At 43.4% G+C, this 27,224-nt stretch overlaps 2 protein-coding genes and 1 long non-coding RNA gene across 3 annotated transcripts; all 3 read left to right on the top strand.

The window, feature by feature from the left end:
• Positions 1 to 10,803: 10,803 nt before the first annotated feature.
• Positions 10,804 to 12,073, top strand: LOC122560980 (uncharacterized). Its single transcript, XM_043712225.2, has one exon. It carries the CDS (start codon positions 10,872 to 10,874, stop codon positions 11,847 to 11,849), a length of 978 nt encoding a protein of 325 aa, XP_043568160.2. The 5' UTR covers positions 10,804 to 10,871; the 3' UTR covers positions 11,850 to 12,073.
• Positions 12,074 to 12,842: 769 nt separating this feature from the next.
• Positions 12,843 to 15,377, top strand: LOC148145938 (uncharacterized). The gene has a single exon (XM_087999184.1). It carries the CDS (start codon positions 13,932 to 13,934, stop codon positions 14,931 to 14,933), a length of 1,002 nt encoding a protein of 333 aa, XP_087855310.1. The 5' UTR covers positions 12,843 to 13,931; the 3' UTR covers positions 14,934 to 15,377.
• Positions 15,378 to 18,860: 3,483 nt separating this feature from the next.
• LOC148145937 (uncharacterized) lies at positions 18,861 to 26,787 on the top strand. Its single transcript, XR_015760877.1, has 2 exons — positions 18,861 to 19,123; positions 23,540 to 26,787. It is a non-coding gene; the product is annotated as an uncharacterized LOC148145937 (long non-coding RNA).
• Positions 26,788 to 27,224: the final 437 nt, after the last annotated feature.

Raw genomic sequence — 27,224 nt, 5'->3', positions numbered from 1 at the left:
GTATAGTGATCATCCCTTTCTTATTTCTCAGTTCAAACCAAATAACTTCCCTGGATGTATTTCCAGGAATATACTCCCTCAGTACAGCTGTAATGCTTTCCCTTATCAAGAATGCCCCTTTCCTGCCCTTGCCTCTCTTTCTGTCCTTCCTATAGCATTTCTATCCTGGAACATTAAGCTGCCAGTTCTGTCCATTTCTGTCCATCCCTGAGCCACGTTTCTGTAATTGCTATGATATTCCGGTCCCATGTTCCTAACCATTCCCTGAGTTCATCTGCCTGCCTCATCTGTTAGGCCTTTTGCATTGAAGTAAATGCAGTGTAATTTATCAGTTCTACCTTGTTCTCTGCTTTGTCCCTGACTGTTTGTTTGACTTGCTTCTTTTTTTAGATTACATTACAGTGTGGAAACAGGCCCTTCGACCCAACAAGTCCACACCGACCCGCCAAAGCGAAACCCACCCATACCCCTACATTTACCCCTTACCTAACACTGCGGGCAATTTAGCAAGGCCAATTCACCTGACCTGCACATCTTTGGACTGTGGGAGGAAACCGGAGCACCCGGAGGAAACCCACACAGACACGGGGAGAATGTGCAAACTCCACACAGTCAGTCGCCTGAGGCGGGAATTGAACCCGGGTCTCCGGCGCTGTGAGGCAGCAGTGCTAACCACTGTGCCACCGTGCTGCCCACAACTGTACCAGTCTCAACTTTTCTCAACTGTACCAGTCTCAGACTGATCCCTTTCCTCACTATCTCCCTTGGTTCCAACACCTGCCCCCCCACCCCCCGACCTTAATAGTTTAAATCCTCCTGAGCAGCTCAAACAAATCTCCCCGCCAGTATATTAGTCCCCTTCCAATTCAGGTGCAATCCATCCTTCTTGTACAGGTCACTTCTTCCCCAGAAGAGATTCCAATGATCCAAAAATGTGATTCATTCTCCCATACACCAGCTCCTCAGCCATGCATTCATCTGCTTTATCCTCCTATTCCTACCCTCACAAGCTCGCATCACCTGGAGTAATCCAGATATTACTACTCTCGAGGATCTCCTTTTTAAATTCCTGCCTAACTCTCTATCTTCTCCTTTCAGAATCTCATCCTTTTCCCTTCCTATGTCAATGGTTCCAATGTGTACAATGACCTCCTACTGGTCCCTCTCCCCTTTGAGAACATTCTGCACCCTCTCTGAGACATCCTTGATACTGGCACCAGGGAAGCAACACACCATTCTGATTTTTTGCTGCTGGCCACAGAAATGTCCATTTGGGCCTCAGACTATAGAGTCCCCTAACACAAGTGATCTCTTGGAACCTGACACATTAGAACCAGTCTCAATACCAGAAACTTGGCTGTTCATGCTACGTTCCCCTGATAATCCATCACCTCGTACATTTTCCAAAACAACACACTTGTTTGGGGATAGCCGCAGAAGACTTCTGCACTACCTGCCTACCTCTCTTACCTTTCCTGGAGTTAATCCATCTATGTGACTACCTGCAACTTTTCTCCGTTCCTCTTACTGACATCTATCACATCCCCTTGCTCTTGTATATTCCTCATTGCCTCTAACCGTCTCTCCAACTGATCCATTCAATCTGATAGGATTCACAACCAATGGCCTTTATTGCAGATATAATCCTCAGTAACATGTAAACTCTCCCGAAACTCAAAAGAGCATATCACTCTACTAAAGGCCATTTTTGCTTCTTCCAGTCTACAGACCCAGAAAGTAGCACTGCTATCCCTTCTACCAGGGAGAAGGCAATGCTGGATCCGGTGTTGTGTAACAAACCGGATTTGATCAGGGACCTTGAAGTAAAGGAGCCATTAGGAGGTAGTGACCATAATATGGTGAGATTTAATCTGCAATTTGAGAGGGAGAAGGGAGAATCGGAAGTGTCAGTATTGCAGTTGAACAAAGGGAACTATGGAGGTATGAGGGAGGAGCTGGCCAAAGTTCCATGGTTCAATAGCCTAGCAGGGATGGCAGTGGAACAACAATAGCAGGTATTTCTGAATATAATGCAGAAGGTGCAGGATCAGTTCATTCCAAAGAGGAAGAAAGATCCTAAAGGGAGGCAGGAGTGGCCATGGCTGACGAGGGAAGTTAGGGACTGTATAAAGATAAAAGAGAAGGATCATAACACAGCAAAGATGAGCAGGAAGCCGGAGGACAGGTAAATTTTTTAAGACCAACAGAGGATAACTAAAAAGGCAATATGCAGAGAAAAAATGAGGTACGAAAGCAAACTGGCCAAAAATATAAAGGAGGATAGTAAAAGCTTTTTTAGGTATGTGAAAAGAAAAAAATGGTTAAGACTAAAATTGGGCCCTTGAAGACAGAAACGGGTGAATTTATTATGGAGATCAAGGAAATGGCAGAATAGTTGAATAGGTACTTTGGATCTGTCTTCACTGGGGAAATCACAAGCAATCTCCCAGATGTAATAGTGGCTGAAGGACCTAGGGTAATGGATGAACTGAAGGGAATTTATATTAGGCAGGAAATGGTGTTGGATAGACTGCCAAGTCTGAAGGCTGGGACCTGATGGTCTGCATCTCAGGGTACTTAAGGAGATGGCTCTAGAAATTGTGGATGTATTGGTAATCATTTTCCAATGTTCTAGAGATTCAGGATCAGTTCCTGCGGATTGGAGAGTGGCTAATGTTGTCCCACTTTTCAAGAAATGAGGGAGAGAGAAAACAAGGAATTATAGATCAGTTAGCCTGACGTCAATGGTGGGAAAGATGCTGGAGTCAATTACAAAAGATGAAATTACGTCTCATTTGGAAAGCAGTAACAGGATAGGTCAGAGTCAGCATGGATTTACAAAGGGGAAATCATGCTTGACTAATCTTCTAGAATGTTTTGAGGATGTAGCTATGAAGATGGACAAGGGCGAGCCAGTGGATGTAGTGTACCTGGACTTTCAGAAAGCCTTTGATAAAATCTCACATAGGAGATTAGTGAGCAAAATTAGGGCACATGGTATTGGGGGCAAAGAGTAGTTATAAATGGGTCCCTTTCGGAATGGCATGCAGTGACCAGTGAGGTCTACATTAATGATATAGATGAAGGCATTAAAAGTAATATTAGCAAATTTGCTGATGACACAAAGCTGGGTGGCAGGGTGAATTGTGTGGAGAATGTTATGAGAATACAGGGTGACTTGGACAGACTAGGTTAGTGGACGGATGCATGGCAGATGCAGTTTAATGTGGATAAATGTGTGGTTATCCACTTTGGTGGCAAATACAGGAAGGCAGATTACTATTTAAATGGAATCAAGTTACGTAAAGGGGAAGTACAATGAGATCTAGGTGTGATTGTACATCAGGAGAAAGTGAGGACTGCAGATGCTGGAGATCAGAGCTGAAAATGTGTTGCTGGAAATGCGCAGCAGGTCAGGCAGCATCCAAGGAGCAGGAGAATCGACGTTTCGGGCATGAGGAAAGTGTGCCAAGCAGGCTAAGATAAAAGGTAGGGAGGAGGGACTTGGGGGAGGGGTGTTGGAAATGCGATAGGTGGAAGGAGATTAAGGTGAGGGTGATAAGGTGAGGGTGATAGGCCGGAGTGGGGGTGGGGGCAGAGAGGTACGGAAGAAGATTGCAGGTTAGGAAGGTGGTGCTGAGTTTGAGGGTTGGGACAGAGACAAGGTGGGGGGAGGGGAAATGAGGAAACTGGAGAAATCTGAATTCATTCCTTGTGGTTGGAAGGTTCCTAGGCGGAAGATGAGGCACTCTTCCTCCAGCTGTCGTGTTGTTATGGTCTGGCGATGGAGGAGTCCAAGGACCTGCATGTCCTTGGTGGATTGGGAGGGGGAGTTGAAGTGTTGAGCCACGGGGTGTTTGGGTTGGTTGGTCCGGGTGTCCCAGAGGTGTTCTCTGAAACGCTCCGCAAGTAGGCGGCCTGTCTCCCCATATTGAGGAGGCCACATCGGGTGCAGCAGATGCAGTAAATTATGTGTGTGGAGGTGCAAGTGAATTTGTGACGGATATGGAAGGATCCCTTGGGGCCTTGGAGGGAAGTAAGGGGGGTAGGTGTGGGCGCAAGTTTTGCATTTCTTCCGGTTGCAGGGAAGGTGCCGGGAGTGGAGGTTGGGTTGGTGGAGGATGTGGACCTGACGAGGGAGTCACGGAGGGAGTGGTCTTTTCGGAACGCTGATAGGGGAGGGGAGGGAAATATATCCCTAGTGGTGGGGTCCGTTTGGAGGTGGCGGAAATGACGATGGATGATACGATGTATATGAGGTTGGTGGGGTGGTAGGTGAGGACCAGTGGGGTTCTGTCCTGGTGGCGATTGGAGGGGCAGGGCTCAAGGGCAGAGGAGCGGGAAGTGGAGGAGATGCGGTGGAGAGCATCGTTGACCATGTCTGGGGGGAAATTGCGGTCTTTGAAGAAAGAGGCCATCTGGGTTGTTCGGTATTGGAACTGGTCCTCCTGGGAGCAGATGCGGCGGAGACGAAGGAATTGGGAATATGGGATGGCGTTTTTACAGGGGGCAGGGTGGGAGGAGGTGTAGTCTAGGTAGCTGTGGGAGTCAGTCGGTTTATAGTAAATATCCGTGTTGATTCAGTCGCCTGAGATAGAAATGGAGAGGTCTAGGAGGGGAGGGAGGAGTCCGAGACAGTCTAGGTAAATTTGAGGTCGGGGTGGAAGGTGTTAGTAAAGTGGATGAACTGTTCAACCTCTTCATGGGAGCACGAGGCAGCGCCGATACAGTCATCGATGTAGCGGAGGAAAAGGTGGGGGGGGGGGTGGTGCTAGTGCAGCTGCGGAAGATGGACTGTTCCACATATCCGACGAAGAGGCAGGCATAGCTGGGGCCCATGCGGATGCCTATCTCTACTCCTTTGGTTTGGAGAAAGTAGGAGGATTGGAAAGACAAGTTGTTCAGAGTGAGGACCAGTTCAGTCAGTCGAAGGAGGGTGTCAGTGGAAGGGTACTGGTTGGTACGGCGGGAAAGGAAGAAGCGGAGGGCTTTGAGGCCTTCGTGATGGGGGATGGAGGTGTACAGGGACTGGATGTCCATGGTGAAGATAAGGTGTTGGGGACCGGGGAAGCAAAATCAGTCAATGTACATCAGTCAACGAAAGCAAGCATGCAGGTACAGCAGGCAGTGAAGAAAGCTGATGGCATACTGGCCTTCATAACAAGAGGGATTGAGTATAGGAGCAAAGAGGTCCTTCTGCTGCTGTACAGGGCCCTGGTGAGACTTCACCTAGAGTATTGTGTGCAGTTTTGGTCTCCAAATTTGAGGAAGAACATTCTGGCTATTGAGGGAGTGCAGTGTAGGTTCACAAGAATGGTAAGACTATCATATGTTGACAGATTGGAGAGACTGGGCTTGTATACACTTGAGTTTAGAAGGATGAGAGGGGATCTGATTGAGACGTATAAGATTATTAAAGGATTGGACACTCTGGAGGCAAGGAGCATGTTTCCACTTATGGATGAATCTAGAACCAGAGGACACAGTTTAAAAATAAGGGGTAGGCCATTTAGAATAGAGCTGAGGAGAAACTTTTTCACCCAGAGAGTGGTGGATATATGGAATTCTCTGCCCCAGAAGGCAGTGGAGCCAAGACTTTGGATACTTTCAAGAAAGAGATGGATAGAGCTCTGAAAGATAGTGGAATCACAGGTTATGGGGACAAGGCAGGAACAGGATACTGATTGTGGATAATCAGCCATGATCATAATGAATGGTGGTGCTGGCTCGAAGGGCTGAATGGCCTACTCCTGCGCATACTGTCTATTGTCTATTAAGGATAAAAAACCTGCCCATACACTATCCCCCTCACCTCCATCCATGGCCCCAAAAAGTCCTTCCAGGTGAGACAGAGGGTCACCTTCCTCTCTTCCCACCTCGTTTATTGCATCAGGTGCTCCCGATGTGGTCTTGTCTAAATCGGGGAGGCTGAATGTAAATTTAGGGAATGGTTCACCGAGTATCGCAGCTGGACCCGCGGGGCCGACTGGATCTCCCAGTCACTGCCCATTTCAACTCCCCTAACCACTCTTTCTGACATGACCATCTTGGCCTTCTCAATTGTCAAAACGAACCACAGCACAAATTGGAGGAACAACACCTCATCTTCCGTCTGGGCAGCCTACAGCCCAGAGGACTCAACATTGATTTCTACAATTTCAAATAACCTCCTCTGCATCCCCGGATTCCCTTTCCAGCCCCTCCCCATCCCTTCCACTGCTCCCTGCCACCAACCGGATTCATTCCTCCCATTGATCAACCAAGTTGTGCCCTCTATCTGTCTTCACCGATCTCCCTTCACCACCCTGTCCCAACCACCCCCTTTATGTGCAGCTCCGCCCACACCCACCCCCAATCCTGAAGAAGGGTTACACCTGAAACATTGACTTTCCACCTCCTCATGCTGCCTGGCTTGCTGTGTTCTTCCAGCCTCCTGCCTGTCAAATTTCCACATGTCAACATAAACCTGGATACTGCCTAGGTCATATTTCATTTGGACATGGACTACAGATTCTAAGGAGTGGTGAATGGTGCTGATTATGCAATCATTGATGAACATCCCTACTTCTGAACTTATGATGGAAGGAAGATCATTGATGAAGCAGCTGAAGATGGTTGAGCCTAGGACAATACCCTGAGGAACTCCTGCAGTGATGTCCTGGATTTGAGATGACCAAACTCAACTACCTCAACCAAACAACCACAACCACCTTCCTATGGGTCAAGTATGACTGTAATCAATATGCTTTTAAAAAATATATACCCAACTCCTTTACCAACTTTAAACAGTGGTAAAGTCAAATAGAATACCTGCAAAAAATATTTCCATTAACAGTATAGATGTATGGGTGTACAATAGAGATCACAGATATCAAATAGTGACTTTTTGTTTTTTTTATTTATTTTTCTTTTCCATTCATTCCAGTTTTATAAGGGCCCCTTAATGCTATGCTCAGTCAAATGTGGCCTCGATCAATGGCTGTCACTTCCATCCAATTCTCTGGAATTCAGCTCTTTTTTTTCCATGTTTGAACCAAGGCTGTAATGAGATTAGGAGCTGAGTGGTCCTAGCAGAAACCACACTGGGATCAGTAAGCAGGTTGTTGCAAGACACTATTGATGACACCTTCTGTCACTTTACGGATGATTGAGAATAAACTGATGGGGTAGTAATTGGCTGGATTGGATTTGTCCTGCTTCTTGTGTGTAGGATATACTTGGGCAATTTTCTGCACTGTCGGGTAGATGCCAGTGTTGTAGCTGTACTGGAACATTGGCTGGGCATGCAGCAAATTCGGGAACACAAGTACTATTGCTGGAATGTTTTCAGCACCCATAGGCTTTTTAGCATCCAGTGCCTTCAACCATTTCTTGATATCACATGGAGTGAATTGAATTGGCCAAAGATTGGCATCTGTGATGGTGGAGACCACTAGCGATGGCAGAATGGCTCATCCATTCAGCACTCCTGGCCACAGATTGTTGCAAATGCTTCAGCTTATCTTTTGCACTGATATGTTGGGCTTTTCCATCAGTGACAATGTTTAAAATCACACAACACCAACAGATTTATTTGGAAGTACTAGCTTTTGGAGCGCTGCTCCTTTGTCAGGTAGCTCGTGCTAACATGAGGGTATTTGTGGAGCCTCCACCTTCAGTGAGTTGTTTAATTGACTGTTACCATTTATGACTGGATATGGCGGGATTGCAGGGCTTAGATCTGATCCGTTGGTTGTAGGATTGCTAAACTCTGCCATCATTTGCTGTTTATGCTGTTTGGCATGCAGATGTTCTCTTTGATAGCTTCTCCAGGTTGACACCTTAGTTTTAGATGTATGGTGCTGCTACTGTATGGTCTCTTGCACTGTCCATTGAACCAGGGCTGATCCCTTCCACAGTGAAGGAGGGGTGACCTGATTGAAGTTTATAAGATTGTGAATGGCATGGACAGAGTGAGAAATGAGTATTTTTCCCGGGAAGAAAGTGTCAATTATTAGGAGACACAGGTTCAAGGTGGGGTGGGGGGGGGGCAGAGTTTAGAGATGTGACAGGCTGGTTTTTCATGCAAAGGGTGGTGATTGCCTGGAATATGCTGTCACAGGAGGTGATGGAAGCAGACAGAATAGCAGCATTGAAGAAGCACCTGGATGAATACATAAACAGGAAAAAGGAATTTGGATCCTGTGAATAAAAACCGTTTTAGTATGGAAGGGCAAAATGTGTTGGTGCAGGCTTGGAAGACCGAAAGGTACTGCTCCTGTGCTGTATTGTTCTTCGTTCTCTTTGTTCTTATGGTAATGATTGAGTGGGGAATGTGCCAGGTCATGAGGTTGCAGATGGTGTTGGGTGTACAATTCTGCTGCTGTTGATGGTTCACAGCACCCAGTCTTAAGTTGCTAGATCTGGTCAAAGTTTGTTCCATTTAGCATGGTGATATTGTCATGTAAACATTGGAGGGTATTCTCAATGTAAAGGTGGAACTTGATCTACACAAAAACCGTGCAGTGGTCTGTTTTATCAATACTGCAATAAACAGATGCATCTGCAGCAGGCAGATTTTAGAGGATGAGGTCACGTATGTTTTTCCTTGTTGTTGGCTCCAATACCACCTGCCAGTGACCCAGCATGGCAACTATGTAATTTAGGACCTAACTAGCCTGATCAGCAATGCTGCTGCCCGGCCACTCTTGGTGGTAGACATTGAAGTCCCAACCCAGAGTAAATTTTGTGCTTTTGCCACCCTGAGTGCTTCCTCCAAGTGTTGTTCAACATGGTGGTACAGATTCACTAGCTGAGGAAGGACTGTATGTGGCAATCGGCAGGTTTCCTTGCTCATGTTAAATCTGATAATATGAAATTTCATGGGGTTCACAGCCAATGTTGAGGACTTCAATGGCAACTTCCTCCTGATTGTATACCATTGTGCCACCAACTATGCTGATAAGACAGGATATATCCAGGTATGGTGATGTCTAGGACATTATAAGGTATGATTCTTTGATTATGATTATGTCAGGTTATTACTTGACTAGTCTATGAGACAATTGCTCCAATTTTGGCACTAGCACACAAATATTAGTAAGGAGGACATTGCAGGGTCAGCAAGGCTGTTTTTGCCATTGCCGTTTGCAATGCCTACATTGATGCCAGCTGGTCCATCTTCATTGAGACGGGATCATGATTAAAACAATTGTGTGGCTTCTAGGCCATTTCTGAAGGCAGTTGAGAGTCAACCATATTGGCATGGTCTTGAATTACATGTAGGTCAGACCAGGTTAGGATGGCATATTTCCTTTCTTGAAGGGAATTAATAGATTTTTCTCACAAGTGTCAGTTGGTTATGGTTATCATTAGATTTTTAATTCTAGAAATTATGTTGAATTCAAATTCCACTCTCTACCATGGCAAGATTTGAACTTGGATCTCTGAAAGATTTTTCTTTCTGGTATAAATTTCATTATTCCGCTTAAATAATAGACATTTATGCTTTCATGATAGCTTCCTTCTTCAGTTTTGGCAACTGGTGCTTGATTTAGTTTCTAATGTTCTAGGTCTTCATGACTTTGTAGCAATCAAAGTTATCATTTGGCTCCGTTTGCATGTGCTTTAAATTTCATTGTCCAAGGGGTGGCTACCCTTTTCCTAATGATTCTTCTAATTTACTCAAGCAGCTTTTACAAACTTGCGACAAACACCATGCCAGATTTGAATCTTGAAGTCAGTAAGTTGCATTCATTTAAATGGCATTCTCTGTCATTTGACTTCACTGCAAGGTCCATCCACTACTGTTATCTTCTGGTCAATAATATTGGTAATTACCACCAGTTGGCTTGTAGACCATTGCGGCTGTCGACCAGCACTGTCTAGCAGTATTATTATTGCCATCGCCAAATGTTAGGGCTTTCTCGTAGCAAAGTTTAGATCAGAGTGGTGCTGGAAAAGCACAGCAGGTCAGGCAGCACTACAACCCCCAGGTCATCTCTTCCTGCCTCTATTCCTGATGAAGGGCTTTTGCCCGAAACCTCGATTTTCATGCTCCTCGGATGCTGCTTGACCTGCTGTGCTTTTCCAACACCACTCTGATCTAAACTCTGGTTTCCAGCATCTGCAGTCCTCACTTTTGCCTAGGTGATTTTAACCTTACTGCAAATCCTCTTGCAAGGATGCCTACCTTGAAGAAGTTCTCCTCCTCTCTCCACAAGAATCTCAGTGAGTCTCTCTCTCTCACTGCAACCCCCAGGTCATCTCTTCCTGCTTCTATTCCTGATGAAGGGCTTTTGCCCGAAACGTCGATTTTCCTGCTCCTTGGATGCTGCCTGACCTGCTGTGCTTTTCCAGCACCACTCGAATCTAAACTCTGGTTTCCAGCATCTGCAGTCCTCACTTTTGCCTTTCTCGTTCCAAGTACAATCCAAGTATGGGTTGGGGAAGGGGAGAATAGGATATGAAAGCAGTGTTTTAATATATAAATAAAGGCTTTTCGACTTTCTGTTTCATTTTCGGCTATTCTGGGGCAGCATTAGTGAGACTTCTGCTTAAATACAACCAATCACCTGCCACATTTCTGGCAGCTGCGGTGGTCACCTAGGATCAACTTCAATGGAATACTGCCGGGATCTGTAAATAATCGAACCCAAACCCATGCAAGATCGCCGACACGCCTTATTTCTTACCACTTCCCAATGACACTACACATAAAAAAAATGCTGTGAGTTGCTTGGATGTTTCCATATTAGAACAACAGTGTACGTGATGTAAGGAGATGGCGGACTGCCAATTCCGCCCATTTGTGGCACAAACAAACCTTGAGTTTGTTATTGGGTTGCACACAGAGTTCGATTTCACTTGTTGCTCTTTCTACGCAATAAACCATGTTCACTGCTCGAGAATGGCAGCGAATTAAGTCTGGGTATCGTGGGCCTGAAGACTTCTACCCATTGAGACATGTCGGCATCCGTGAATGGGGCAGGGGCTTCACTCTTCCGGACTCCGCTGTCTTGGGTGCAAATATCGACGTTCTCCAACCGGGGAGGCATACTGAGTTCTCCATCACAAATCTCATTCATGTCACCGATTCAAATGGAGCCCAAGGTATTCTCAACGATCAATGCTTGAAGAAAGCAAAGGTAAAGCAGATTGGAGAAGAGCTCAAGGTTCTCTTCTCGTGGTGGAGCATCCAAGTCAGCCCGCAAGAAGTGGACAGGGAAAAGGAAGTTAGGAGAAATATTATTGAAGAACAGCTGAGGCAAACCATCCAGGAGCCTCTACCCCAAAATGTAAGATGTTTGCAGGAAACCCTTTTGAAGCAATATATCAGCTCTCCCGCTTTCTTGGAACAATCCTATTACGGAAATTTCAAATTCACCTACAATATCAATGATCTAATCGGTGAATATAAAAAATCGGTTTGTCAGGGTAAAGATCCCGTGTTCAGCGTATTGGGAACTTTCAGATATAACATCGAAATCATGCACACCGTGGCAGTCCATCCTCCCGGTGTCAGAATATTTGAGCAATGCCCTCACCTCCCTTCTGAAGTGATTTCCCAGGAAGGTACCAAATGGGTCTGGAGACCAGAATCCACAGGTTCTGAAATCCGAGTGCTCAAGCAGAATGACAGTGGGAGCTGGTGGGTCGATGAGTGTTATCCAGACTGCCGGCGGTGGGAATTCGTGAGCTTTGCTTTCTACCTGCCAGATGAGAATCCGGAGTTCCCGGTCCGGCTGGAGTTCAAACACCTCACTGTCTGCGATATGGAGGAAAGTCAACGATTTCGGCCGCCTCATACGTACATGACCCGGGAAGAAGCGGAGAATCAGTTATTGCGCTGGCGTATTAGACAGCTGTAAGCAGCCTTTATCTAAATATTATATTTCTGTCTGTACCGGTTACATTGAATACTTTTACTTTTTTGGAAACGTGATAAATAAATGTTGAATCTAAAATCTAATCGGGAATACAGGGAATTGTGATTATGTCGCACTCCATTTTGAGTTGATAGATTATGAATGATAATGTCGCCAATGAATGTATCTTCAATGAACTGGAGTACAAATAAACAAATATAATCTGATCTGTGCATTTTTAAAATATGTGACGTAAAAATGAATATTTTTGAAAAGCAGTGTTTGCTGACATTCGCAACTGTGGCAACTACGCATGTACGCTAATCTGGAAACGCGCATCCTCACGATAAAAAATACTGCATTCTGGTGGGAGCAAAACCGGCGCTAACAATATGAAGGATCAAAAGTAAAAAGGACATCAACACAGTGAAAATATTCAGTGACTTGCTAGCTACATAGGATAGATTAACATTACTCTCCTTGTCAAAATCGTATGAGAAGGACTCTATATTCTAAATTTATAACGCAGAAAGAATCATGTTGTTAATTGGCAACTACTTGTTAAGCCATGTCACCCTCTGGATAGATTCAAGTTCAGGCTTGACAGATAATCCAACTGCAGTGTAGACTATAAGACATAGGGACAGAAACAGGCTATTCAGCCCATCGAGTCAGCTCTGCCATTCAAATAGATCATGAGTCAAAAGAAATACTGGAATAGATATTGGAATCCAAAGTAGACAAACAGACAAACTAGAAGAACACAGCAAGCCTGGCAGGATCAGGAGGTTGAGAAGTCAATGTTTCGGTTATAACCCTTCTTCAGGAATGGAGGTGAGGTTGGGGGGTGGGGAGAGGGGGGCAATGGTGAGGTGGTGATAGGTGAGCACAGGTGTGTTCGATGGGAGGAATGAATCCGGTTGGAAGCTGAAAGGAAGGGTCGGTAGGTGCAATGGAAGGGAGGAGGCAGGGCTGGAAAAAAGTCAAAGACTCGCTTTAAAATCGTCGGCAGAGACATGGTGGGCCAAAGAGCCTGTTCTGCCGTAGAATATGATCAATACCTCCGTCGCAGGGATCTGGATAATGGTCAATGGATTAACAATTAGCTACAATAAAGTCCCCTCTTCTTTCGGCTGCTCCTGTTTTACTTAGGGTTCGACACAATGCGAGTTGATTCACTCTTGTCTACCTCGTCTTGTCAATCACATTCAAATTATATAGTGTAACACCGCTTAGATCCATTATTCGCTATTGTGAAGAGTGACGGATTCATCGTCAAATGTCTTCAATGATTCCTTCGCAACGCCCTATAGTGTCGCCTCAGCGTGGCGACTGCCTAATAGTGTTATCTGTAGACTATTAATCCAGAGACTCGGCTAATGTTTTGGAAACTCAGGTTCAAATCCTGCCATGGCAGATGGTGGAATCAGAATTCAGTAAATAGCTGGAATTAAGAGTCGAGTGATGACCATGAATCAATTTCTGATTGTTGGAAAAACCCAACTGGTTCACTAATGCCCTTATTGGGTGGCTCAGTGGTTAGCACCACTGCCTTACAGGGTCAGGGACCCAGGTTCAATTTCACCTTGAGGCGTCTGTCTATGTGGAGTTTGCACATTCTCCCCTGGTCTGCGTGGGTTTCCTCCCACAGTCCAAAGATGTACAGGTTTGGTTTACTGGCTATTCTAAATTGCCTATAGAGTCCAGGGGTATAGAAGGTGGGATGTTCTTCGGAGAATTGGTCTGGACTCGATGGGTTAAATGGCCTACGATTCTGGTAGAACTATTTCTAGTAATAGAATTCACAGAATTCAGCCCTACCAATTCTCAAAGCCACTCCCTCTCCAAATCTGTAGAAATACTTTCGTTTAAAGCTGCCATTTAAGGGCATCTTCATCAGCTTGTGGTGAGATGATGAAAATTGATTGGCTCTACCCATGCCTTCGAACCATACAAGGATTACTATTGGAGTTGGCTTGCTCCAGAGAGCAGAGATTCAAACCAAGCAGAAGTGAGACATTCCACCTTTCCTGTCTGTTTCTCCACTTGATACGTTGCCCCTTACCTCTTCGGCTGGAGTAAGCCATGTACACTGCGCAGAAATGGCATCGGATTAACGTGGGGTACGGCGGTCCTGAAGATTTCTACCCCTTGAAACATGTGAGTCACAAAAAATGGGGCAGGGTCTTCACTTTTCCCGACAATGCTTTACCTGATGTAAAAGTTAATGATCTCCAAGATAGCGAACGTAGCTCGTTCTTCATTACAAACGTTACCCATGTCACTAACTCCGATGGAGCCAAAGGCATCCTCGCTGACCAATGCATGAAGAAAGCTAACCCAAAGAACATAGGAGAAAATTTGAACGTCCGGTTCTCGTGGTGGCATGTCGAAGTGAACCAGAGGGAAAAAGAGGAACAGAAGGAGAAATACAAAGAAGACACGGAAAGGTGGCTAACAAAAAGAACAGGACAGCAGCCCCAATATGTACGGAATTTACGGGACGCCCTGTTGGAGCAATACATCAGCTCTCCTGCTTTTCTGGAAGTATCCAATTACGGTAATTTTAAATTCACTTATAATATCAATGATCTAATCGATGAATATAAGAAATCAGTCTGTCGGGGTGAAGATCCCGAGTTCAGAGTGTTGGGAACTTTTAGATATGATCTCGAGTTGATGCACGCTGTGGCTGTCCACACTCCCGATGTCAAGATATTCGAGCAATGCCCTCCCGTCCCGTCTGAAGTGATTTCCCGGGAAGGTACCAAATGGATATGGAGACCAGAATCTACAGGTTCTGAAATCCGAGTGCTCAGTGATGGTGGTGAAGGGAATTGGATGGTCGATAATTGTTACCCAGACAATCGTTCCTGGGAGTACCTGAGCTTTGCTTTCTATCTGCCAGATGAGAAACCGGAGTTCCCGGTTCCACTGGAGTGCAAACACCTCACTGTCTGCGAAATGGACAAGAGTCAAAGATTCCGCAAAGTGTATCTAACCCGGGATAAAGCGGAGGAGATCTACAGATCTCTCTGTCCCTCGAACAGAAGAGGAACTGTGGCGAAAGAAACAACTCGGAATTGAATAGACTGTCTTTATCTTGCTGGAATATTTGCGCACCGCTTGGTAATTTAAAATATTGTCTTTAAAAATATTAGACACTGTATTTCTCTTTTTGGTATTTTACTGACTTATTAACCACTGTCGTGTCCTGCAGACTCTCTGCAGTGTCAGGACAGTTTATTTAAAGGGTTAAATGTTTTGAGAAGTGAACGAAGTATATGTTCTGTTTTTCGGCCCGATAAGCGGCGTTTCGGCAGCACTTTCAGTATCAGAGCTCCAACATCGCAGTTCTTTGTTTTACTTCAGTTTTATTTAAAGGTGGCTCCTCGGATGCTGTGGTTTTCCAGCACCACACTTTTCGACTCATATATATAAGTACTGGGGCGTGGGACAGCATATTTCAGTTTACTTAATTTGCAAATATTAAATTCACTGAAATAAAGTTAAATAAAAAAATTCAACCTGCTTGATTCTATTAGACATTTCGTAAAGCGGCGATGTTTAAGCATTAAGTTAAAAATCACAACACGAGGTTATAGTCCAACAGGTTTAATTGGAAGCACACGAGCTTTCGGCCAGCCGTTCCTTCATCAGGACGTTGAGGGCACAAGCGGGGCGTCTGAGGAGAGTTGTAGCTGGGTGTTTGTGAGATAAGCACGTTAACTAATAAATACTCGTTAATCTCGAAATTTATCCAACTTTTCCTGAATAACTACTGTATTGAATTTGATCGGAACCATCTCCGCGTCCAAATTAAACAGAAACTTTCGGAGGGTTGCAAGCACAGTGGAACTGGCCATGGAAAATTAAATTTCATGCTAAAACGGCAGATCCGCACGGACCCATATGCAAACCTAACTGCGCTGGTCTGGACAGCAGAAAATCGAGGCCAATGAGCTCGTTTACCGTTAAAGGAAAGAATAGCATCAAGCCGTGATGCTCATTTAGGGAGTCGCTGCAGAACTGGTAGGCTGAAATGACTCATTCTACACTTAAAAATCACACACCACCAGGTTACAGTCCAGCAGGTTTATCTGGAAGTACAAGCTTTCGAAGCGCTGCTCCTGTTTGCATTCCAAGCTTGCGACAAACTACTTCTATTTCCAAAGTAGAAATTTATAAAATGTCACATGGGCTGACTGCCAACAGATTGCGTGCTTTTTGAACAAAATACAATGTATCTGCAAATACAAATCTACCCCATATAAATGTTGACTGTGAGTATTCAGATCTAGATGCTTTGACACAGAGGTAGTGATATTATCACTGATGCAGTGGCCACCCTTTTGTGGGATGTATAGCTGAAGCCAAATTCTTATCCTCATGCCCAAAATTCTCCTTGAACTCTTCTCTCCATGTCTCTGCAACTGTCTCCAACTGCACAGCATTCCAAAAACTTTGAATTCCTCAACTCTAAATCCTTTCCGCCAAAGCTTCATTCAGCTGATCATTAAAGGGCATACCTTCAGTTGCCTAAGTCCTAAACTCCAGATCAATTTCCCCAAATATTCCTCTTCCTGTAAGAAATTCCCACTGTTCAAGGAGGTTTTGGTCATCTGCCACAATGTCTCATCTCTTTTAGCTCTGCGTCAATATTTGTTTTATTGCACCTCTGGGAAACATCTTGGGAAGTTTTACAAAATTAAAGATGACCTATAAATAATGTTAGAATAACAGATTCACTTGGTTGGACAATAATTATCGGTATAAAGAAAGTGGTACATAAGTGTTATGGACCAGTCATCCACAAAATATTTTAATAAGGTAACTGAGACCCTAACTTTTTCTTATATTAAAGGCAAATAGAAGTGCAATGTTCTAGATGCAATGCCACTGGTCAAACTCCTCGATATTAAGCAAAAACATATTTTATTTAAAGATTATAGTTAAAATACAAAGAAAGAACTTAGAATAACTTTATTGGAAAATTTAACCAAATAATAGATACAGTAACATTAATAATTTACTGTTCCAATATAATATAATCCCATAAACACATCCCTTGGCAAAAAGGCAAATTCAGACAGATTCTCACACGCAGTTCTCTAATCCAGGAGAAAAAGACATCAAGACATAATTCAGAGAGAGTAATAGCCAGGAGACGCTTACTGAACCTTCCAACTCCTTTGAGACCTCAACATCTTCTGGATCTTGAAAACCAAAACCCAAAAATCCTGATCTGAGAGAGTTGGTTACACCCATTCAGGCTCTTAAACAAAAACCCAAGGCCTTCCAATGTGTTTATTCAATTGGTTTTGGTACACTGCTGGGTGCCTGTACCTTACAACCGCTCTTCAACAAAACAAAACCAGGTTAAAATAACCTCTTAAAGCCACAGCATTGTCACATAATAGGCATATAGAACTGGACTACAAATGCTTAGTTGCTGTTGGATAGGAACTCAGTAACTGAATTCATAACTTACAAAATTGCTTTGAAGCTCTTCAGTAGACATGTCAATGGTTACATATGCCTATAGGTAGCTGCAGTAATCAAGACAGAATTAGTCCAGGTTTTAGCAGAGAGCTGGAAACTGGATCTATATCCGAAGGTAAAAAGACATTGAAGGGCCAGGAGGCCTGGGTTCAAGCCCTATGTGCTCTGGGGGTGTCACCTAACACAGCTGATTTTTAAAAAAAAAGACACTTATTTTCTCCACGTCAGTATAATTTTTGGCCTTGCAACTGAAAAGTGATCAAAATCAGTAAAACACGGAATAAAGAATTCACAAAAATTATTGCAGTAAAGGGCACGTGAGCTTTCCCTGCAAAATGATGATACCGACACCATTGGCCGAATGGTCTCCCCCACTGCTGCGACTATCCTTTGATTCCGTGCTAACTTTGACCATTTACCAGATTTCAACTGTAGGAGAAAATGACAAAACGCATCAAAGTTTCAAGCCTCACCAGGTTCCACAGTTTGAGGCCGGGAAGAGAGCCGCAATGTTCGTGAATTTTAACTTCGTGCGAAAAACCTGCGTTCCTCGACCGTCACCGCGACTTACTGCCGACACCTGACATTAAAAGAGCTTCCAGAACATTCGCGCGGGAACCCGAGGGAAGTTCGAGAACTTTGTCGCTGGGGTTTCCAATCAGGAGGGTCCGAGGAAGGGATAAGATGGAGCTGAGGAGAATTGCATAACTTTCACAAAACTGAAGTGTTGTGATTTGCAAAGTCACCGCTGTTCCCTCAGAAAACGGGACGAAAATTATCGAAGAAATTAAATTCTAACAGACACGGCCGGCAGTGACGTCATTACGTAGTCCGTGTACGTCATGCATCATACGCAGCGTCCGCTCTGCGTGCCGCCATTGAAACGCACTGAGCGATGGAGTGGGGACTGCCGCGGAGAGACAGACAGATAGACAGGACAGGGCAGGGCCTCGGTTGCTGCGACACGTTTTATCCTCGCCACCCCCACCCCCGATCCGGCACCCGCTTCCTCTCCCCAGTCCGACCTCTTTCCCCAACCCTCTTCACGGACCGATCCCTTCCCCTCCGTCCCGATCTCTTTGCCTTCACCAGTCCGATCCCTTCCCCCACTCCTCCCCGATCCCCACTCCCTTCCCCATCCCGATCTCCCCTCCCCACTCCTCCCCCAAACCCCTCCCCTACCCCGAAACCCACTCGCCTCCCCCACCCAGCTCCCCACTCCTCCCCGATCCCCTCCCCCACCTAGATCCCCTCTCCTCTCCGAACTCCTCCCCATCCCAGATCCTCTCCCCCACCCAGGTCCCCACTCCTCTCCGAACCCCTCCCCATCCCCCACTACTTCCCGGTCCCCGCCCGATCCCCACTCCTCTCCGTCCCCACGCCTTCCGAATCCCTTCCCGTCCCCTGAAGCTTTTCCCCACACCTCCCCCCCCCCCCCCCACCCAGATCCCCACTCCTCCCCCACCCCCCGAAACTTTTCCCTTCCCCAACGCCGTACCCAACCTGATGACTTCCCCACCGTCGCCGGCCAGATGCCCTCATCCTCTCCAGTCCGATCCCTTACCCCACCATTCCCGGGTCGATCTCTTCACATCCTCCTCTTTCATGGCTGCATCCGTTAAATGCGCATGCGCCAAAACGTTCAGCGTGCTCAGCCCATTTGGTGTAGGTGCCCATTTGGTGTAGGTGTAGACGTTGGAGATAGTGCCATGTTGTTCAGAATCTTCGTTAGCGACTGTAAAGGAACGCTGATATATTTCCAGAATGTTTTGCAGGTCTGCTGTCATTGTCTTTCTTGATTGTCTAGGTTGCATGTTGGAAGGTTCTGCGGAATCAACGTGCGTCAGTTGCGGTGCATTTGTAACCGTCAATTGGTGATGGGAGTGAATGTCGAAGGTCGTAGATGGGGTATCAATGATGTGGGCTGCTTTGGTTTGAGTGGTGTCAAGCACCCCCAATATTGCTGGATTTCTACTGATCAGATCAGCCATGATTTAATTGTAGGGCAGAAGAGACTGGATGGGACAAATGGCCTACTTCTGCTTCTACATTTATGGTCTTAGTGACACTCTGGGTTCAACCATTATGCAGTTGAAGTGGAGAAAGCGAGGACTGCAGATGCTGGAAAGCAGTGTGGTGCTGAATAAACACAGAAGGTCAGGCAGCATCGGAGGAGCAGGAGAATCGACGTTTCGGGCATAAGCTCTTCTTCCTGAAAAGGGCTTATGCCTGAAACATTGATTCTCCTGCTCCTCCGATGCTGCCTGGTTTGCTGTGTTCTTCCAGCACCACATTTTTCAACTGGGATACTAACACCCAATCGAGTTTGGATTTATTGTTTTGCCAATAAAACAATTAGACGATCTGATGTTGGGGGGGGGGGGGGGCGGGGTGAGTTATAAAGTGCAGACATTTTGAAAATTGGTCAGAGAGCAACTGCTGTAGTGAGAGAAACTCATGGAGAACTGACATGTTGCTCTCAAAGAAATGAGAAACATTGTCTATCAAAGGTACCTTTTTCATGTGAAACATATTCACAATAAAAAGAAAGAAGACAACCCAGGGAGATCCTAATCTGGAAGAATGAAGACACAGAAGAAGACAGCAGCTGTATGGTTTTGAAATTAAGTGGATGTAATTTTAATAAGTGTCTTATTGGAACAGCGTATTGTCATCTGCAGACAATAAACAGTTAAGAGAAAAGGGGGCTTAGAGTTATGAATAGTTGTTGAATATTCACTGTTAAATAATAAATTGATGTTATTTTCTTTAAATTTTGGAATTTGGGAACTCTGTCACTGGTATTTTAACAGATTTCAACATGAGCTTTTCTGGACGGTTGGTTTAATTGACAGTGGTGTTCATCTCTGTGTCATCACGCAACCAAGACCACTGAGCTCCAGAACTCAGTACAGCCTTGGTCCAAACATTTGAAAAAGAAGCGCACTCCAGAGGAGAAAGAACATAGGACAGTGGTCTGAATGGCCTCTCTCAGCTGTATGATTCTAAGGAGAGGATTCCAGTCAAGTGGTGTGGATGAGTGAATCAGACCAAGCTACTAAGAAACTAAATTTAACATTTAAATTATATAGCTGTGTGTTGAGATTTTTGCCTTTTGTAAAGACACTCAGATTTTGAGCACTATAAATTCACATCATCACGACAGTATCTGCCCATTGTTGTTAAGATATCAAACTACAGGGTGCAGGATTTCGCATCCAAAGACCTGCTGGAATATGGATCCCAAACAATCTATTTTGGCTGAGTGTGACCAGCCAGTCTTGAGCATGCAGAGGACTCCAACTCAGCAGCCTTCCATAATCTGTCTGTGGTCTGTGATTTAGAATTTGTTAAATATTGCTGACATGTAGGAAATTTCAAACGTGCAGAAACTGACACCAATCGATCATTTTGCATCTTAACTTGAAGCAAAAACATTAATTCTCTTTCCACAGTTGTTGCCAGATTTGCAGAGTTTCTCCAGCTATTTATGTTTTTGTTTCAGTTTTCATCATTCACAGTTTTTTTTTGTGTGTTCTGTCACATTGCACTATTTTTTCCTGTCAGCTTTTGTATTTTGAAACATTGGTTATTGTTGAGAAATGAACTTGCACAATTTTCTGATAAGTCTGTAAATTGCAGTATCTTCCTCTTCACTTTTTATAACTTTAAAAAAAACCTAAATAGACTATGATGCAAATGAGACAAATTTAAAAATATTGTTAATTGGCATCCATGTACAATTTAAAATTCCAGCTTCAATCTGCGATATATGGCAACTTTTTAGGAGACACATTGGCACAATATAGATAAAGAAGTCCAAAATCCAGGAGCCTGTCTTGAGGAAGCAGCTATTAAGCAACCCGGCTTTGTGGTAGTAACTGAGTATGGAGAAGGTGTGTTGAGCAGGCCAGTAGATTGTTTACCAGCTCTAATTCCAGTGTCTTTCCAGTATTGACCTGTTCTTCTGAAAATCACACCACCAGCTAAGGAGTAGGATTCCACAATGAAAATGAAATTTGAATCAAATTACGTCAGCAAAACTATCTGCAAGTTTATCCTGATCCCTGAATGGATTAGGGGTGGAAAAACATTCACTATTGAATTACCAATCAGTTAAATCTGTTCGGAGCATGATTTTGGCCAAATGATCAGCTTTTGAAGTTTATTTCAAGTTTGTGTTGAAAGATTGACTGTGTAGCCAAGCATGATTCTGTTTCTGTACTAATGCTCTGTGACATACAGTTCGGTCATTTGCGACTGAAGTTGTGTCGAAGTTGTCATTCCTGGCAGAGTAGCAAATCCAACAGAGTGATGGACTGTGATAAATCGAAATGCCAAGCTGGTAACTCCAGTATAGCTGAACATGTGCCGGTTCTCACATGAACATGGCATCCAATCAAAGTGGAGTTACTGTATGAAATCACCTTGTTCTGTGGAAGCCATTATTTCGTCTCAAAAGTTTCCTGTGAAAAGACGTTGAAATGAAGAAATAAGACATTTACAAATAGATATGGATATGTTAGGTGAATGAGCCAAAGTATGCCAAATGAAGCTTGATGTGGATAAGTCTGAGGCTATCCATTTTGGTTGGAAGAATAAAAAGGCAATTTAATATTTAAATGGAAAGAAACTTCAAAATATTTTAGCGCAGAGGGATCTGTTCTGCTATAACTTATGTAATATTTCCAATACTTTTCTAACAATAGATGTTAGGCTCACTGATCTTTTGCTTCCCTTCTCTTTTGAATAGGGGTGTCACATTGGCAGTTTTCCAAATGTCTTGTATTTCTCCAGAATCCAAGGATTTTTTGAACATTACAATCATCACATCCATTATCTGTATAGCTACCCCTTTTAGGATTTTAGAACGCAAGCCATCAGGGCTAGGGACTTTATCTCTGACTTTGTTTAAAGGTAAACTTGCCATAGATGACTGGTATGGTTTTAACCTGAGGGTCATCGTGCCTCAGGTGAGTCAAGAGATTGAGAAGGAGAATCCTTCAAGGACATCTCAGCAGTTGTAGAAATTGAATCCACACTGCTAGCATCACAAATCTGCTGTCCAGCCAATGAAACAAACTGATGTCCATTAGCTTGTCTTCAATGATGGTGATGGTACTTAATTTTTCCCATGTATACTTAAGAATTAATGGTATGTTTGAAGTATCTTCTGCTGTAGAAGACTGATGCAAAACATTCTGTTTATCTTCTCTGCCATTTTCTTGTTCCCATAGTCTCCCCAGATTCATTTCCGAAGACGTGTATGTTCACTTTGACCTCTCACTTCATTTTGACATAGTTAAATAAGACCTTATTGTTGGTTTTTCAATCCCTCGCTAATTTTCCCTTGTAGTTTATTTTCTCTTCATTATATTAGTCTGTGAATTCAGTTGGATTCTGAATTTATCCTAGTCTTCAGAGCTATCATTGACTTTTGCCTCCTTAATTTGCTTGGTTAGCCATCATTGGATTATCCCTCACTTAGAGTTTTTCCTCTTTACTGAGATGTATTTTTGCTGAGAGACATGAATTACCTCTGCTTGTTTAATGTCATTTTGCTAACCTCTCTGACCAGTTCATTTCAACTAACTCTACCCTCATTTCATTGTAATTCCCTTTATTTAAGTTAAATACGGTTGTCTCCCATCCAAGTTTCTCACTCTTGAACTGAATATAAAAATTCTATCATGTTATGATCACCACTTTGAAGACAATCTTTTACTCTGAGGTGCTTTATTGAACCTATTTCATTACCCTTTGCCAGATCCAAGATAACCTGCTCCTTGGTTAGCTCTAAGACATACTGTTCTTGGAAACTATCCCTAATGCACTGTTTGGATTTGTTGTCATAGCTATCCTTTCCAATTTGATTAACCCAATAAACATGAAGATTAAAGTCACCCGTAAATATTACTTTTTTTTACATGTTCCCACTACTTGTTGATTTACAGTATAGCCTTTCCTACAGAATGGCTACAGTGTGGGGTCTGTGCAGTACTGCTGAAAATGATTTCTTTCCCTTGCTGTTTTTATTTAATCTCCATGGATTTGAGATCATATTAATTTACTTAAATTTGTGCCCTCGGTCCATCTACCTTATTTTGAATGCTTTGTGTATTAAGATACAGATCCTTTAAGTTTGTTCTATTATTGAATTTCTGTACACTTTTTTTGGTTTCTTGATGCAGTGCTCCACAGGAACAGGGGAAGCGGCCCAGCGTGGGAGCGAGAGCAATGACCCAGTGCAGTGTGTGACTGCAGCCAGTGGTTAGACCATATGGAGGCCTCCGCACTGGTCTGCTGTGCAGAACCCTTGGAGAGAAACTGATGTTTATCTTTTAACTTTGCTTCTTGAAAATTTTTCTAACCTATGGTTATATTATGTATAGCTCTAATGTAAGTTTTTTCTTCATTCCTCTATTCTGTAGCTAAGGATTGTACCTAGGTACCTTTGTAACTAAGATGGTACTGTGTGTTGACATTGTTACACTGTAACTAATCTTGTAACTGAAGAAGCTGTGCCTAGGTACCTTTGCACCTAAGATGGTGCTGTAAGTGGAAACTTAAACTCATGGATCATAGAATCTCTACAATGTGGAAACAGGCCTTTTGGCCCAACAAGTCCACATGACCCTCCAAAGAATATCCCACCCAGACCCATTCCCCATCTCTATTACTTTACATTTAACCTGACTAATGCACCTAATCTACACATCCCTGAACACTGTGGACAATTTAAAATGGACAATTTAACATGGCCAATTCACCTAATCTGCACATCTTTGGATTGTGGAAGGAAGCCAGACCATCGGAGAAAACCCACATAGACACTGGGAGAATGTGTAAACTCTACACAGTCAGTCACCTGAGGCTGAAATCATACCCAGGTCCCTGACGCTGTGAGGCAGTAGTGTCACTTTGTCACTTATGTGACAGTAAAACCAATTGAATTCAAATATTTTTGATTCTGCTTTGTACTCATATTCCCTCAGCAGACCCTCCTTTCTTGCACTTATATTGTTAGTACCTATGTGGACCATGACAATCCTGTCCAGTTCCTGTGCAACTCAGATGAGATATCCTGAACTTAGGAACCAGGCAGACAACAGAGTCTCACAATCCTGGTCACAAAGAACACAACCTATTCCCCTGATATATTATATTATTTAATCCCTGAATACAACTACAGTTCTCTTTTTTCCATCCTCCAGAGTGACTCCCCGTATCATGGTGCTATGATCAATTTTCTTATCCTTCCCACAGCTCTCAATGATGACCACACAGGGAGAAAGATCTTACATCTGTTAGACAAACTCAAGAACTGAGGCTAGTACTACCACCTAGACCCCCTACCTGCTCCCCATATAGTCACATCCTCCTGTCCCTGACCACTGGCCAAATTTGAGACAGTTAATTTAAAAGGTGTGACTGCCTTTTGAAACACCACATCCAGGTAACTCTCCTCATCGCTATGTGTTGCAATGCTTGAAGCTCAGCCTCCAGCTCATCAATTCTGAGCTGGATTTCATCAAGGAGCCAACACTTGCAACAGATGTGATCACTATGAATCAGAATGGGATCCACCAGCTCCCATATCATGCAGGTACAATGCATTGCCTGGCCATGTATCTAATAGTTATTGATTCTTTAACAAAATTCTTATTGGTCTTTTATCTGTAAATGTTTCTCCTTTTTCACCTTTGATCAAGAACTAACTTTCATTGGCAACTTTTATCAACCAAGAACTTGTGGCTTTCCTGTGATGCTACCATGTTGTGTGGGGTTCCCAATCCCAGGGTTCAATTTATGCTATTAAAAAGACCTTTCAAATTATGAACCAAAATGAAACAAAAAGCATCTCTCTCCCTCTCAATTAAATTCCCATGTTGCTCCAAAATTTCAGAAATATACTATCATTCAGGCTGTGACTTACTCTGTATGTAATCTCTCCTTGCTGATATGTGAATCTTATAGATAATGCACTTTCAGAAGACCATCTTTTTAATAGAGCTGAGGTAAGCTGAGTTAATGCATACTAGTTAAACTTCAATAGTTATCAATAACTACATGTATTTGGGCCCAATTCAGGATTCAGGTGATTGGTTAATAACCGTTCCTCAGCGCTGTCAGTTACCTTACCAATCTTTTAATTTGAAAACAACTTTAAACTTTTAAGAAAGAGGCAGAAAAGACATACCAGTTCTCTTCCCACACTGCTCCAAAATCCCAAAGATACACACTCACTTAGGTAGTGTCTTACTCCAGATGTGATCTCTTCTCAATAATCTCCAGCACACTACCCGCTGAGTCATAACAGGGTCTTAATGCTCATTATAGATTCATCTAGCTTTCATGGGATCATGTATAATCTATCTTTGTTTATAAAACTGTGAGCTTTTATAGAATCGTAGAATCTTACAGGACAGAAGGAGGCTATTTAAACCATCATGTTTGTGCTAGCTCCCAAAAGAGCTACGTACTCTACAGTCCTGTTGCTGTAGCCCGATAATTCATCACTTTCAAGTATATATCCAGATTTCTTTTGAAACCTCATAGCGCATTCCAAATCATAACAATTCTCTGAGTAAAGAAGTTTCTTCTCATCTCACTCCTAACTCTCGTTGAGAAATTGTAACCCCGAGTTACTGACATACCAACTAGTGGCAAAAGAATATCCTTCTTTACTCTTGTCAAAATTGTTTATAATTCTGTACACCTCCATATGATTACCTATTAAGCTTCTCTGCTCCATGAGAATAAACCCAATTTCTATAATCTGTACATGTATCTATAATCCCTCATTTCTGGTATCATTCTAATAAATCCCCTGAGCACTCTCCAGGGCTTTAAGATCATTCCCTAAATAGGTGACCAAAACTGAACGCAATACTTCAAATGTGTCTGACCAACTGTGACAATATTATGGCTTGAAGAGGTTATTTTGAAGAGTGGTTTTATGGTAGAGGTACCAGGCAGTGCTACCAGGCAGAACCACTAGAGTAAACACCTCGTGAGGCCTTGGGTGTTTTTAAAAGTTGGAACAATAGAAGCAGCATGAATGGTTGTGGTCAAGCTGTCACAGAACCAGGACTTTTAATGTTTTCAGCTGCAGTTGTTGCTGTGGTCTCAGCAGCATTGGAAGATGCAGTTAAGATGCAGTTTGCCAGCTCTCTCTCTCTCTCTCTCTGAGTTTTCTCTGGATGTTTTTCCTTCTGGGCTGCTGGAGTTGCATATGAGACAATTCTATTTTCTGAATTTGCCTTTTGCCAAGGAAGCAGTTATGGGATGTTACTGTATTGCAGCAGTTACTGTTTAGCAGTAAAATAATCAATTATTCTGTTAATTTTTCTGGTAGAAAAGTTATTCCAAGTTTTACTTTCTTTTGTTGCATTTTAACAATAATGTTTGAATAAATTGTGTGTTGCTTAATGTTGAATAGCTTGACCAATCAAATTGCATCTAGAATTTACATGCACCTTTAAAATAAGAAAATGTTAGGGTCTAGGCAACGTTTTTAATATATTTTGAGAAGATCTGGTCTAATCCAAACCAAACTGGGGGCTTTTATCGGGATTGAAATAGAGTCATAGCATCATAGAGATATACAGAACAGAGACAGATCCTTTGGTCCAACTCATCCATGCCACCCAGATATGCTAAATTAATCTAGTCCCATTTGGCAGCATTTGGCCCATATTCCTCTAAATCGTTCTTATTCATATACCCATCCAGATGCCTTTTAAATGTTGCAATTAAACCAGCCTCCACCACTTCCTTTGACAGCTCATTCTGTACATGCACCACCATCTGCATGAAAAGATTGCCCCTTAGGTTCCTTTTAAATTTTTCCCCTCTCGCCTTAAACCTATGCCC

Source organism: Chiloscyllium plagiosum, unplaced genomic scaffold, assembly GCF_037043375.1.
Source record: "Chiloscyllium plagiosum isolate Xiang-an unplaced genomic scaffold, Cpla_swu_hap1 HiC_scaffold_22, whole genome shotgun sequence".
Classification (NCBI taxonomy): Eukaryota; Metazoa; Chordata; class Chondrichthyes; order Orectolobiformes; family Hemiscylliidae; genus Chiloscyllium; species Chiloscyllium plagiosum.
This window is presented reverse-complemented; position numbering and strand designations above follow the sequence as displayed.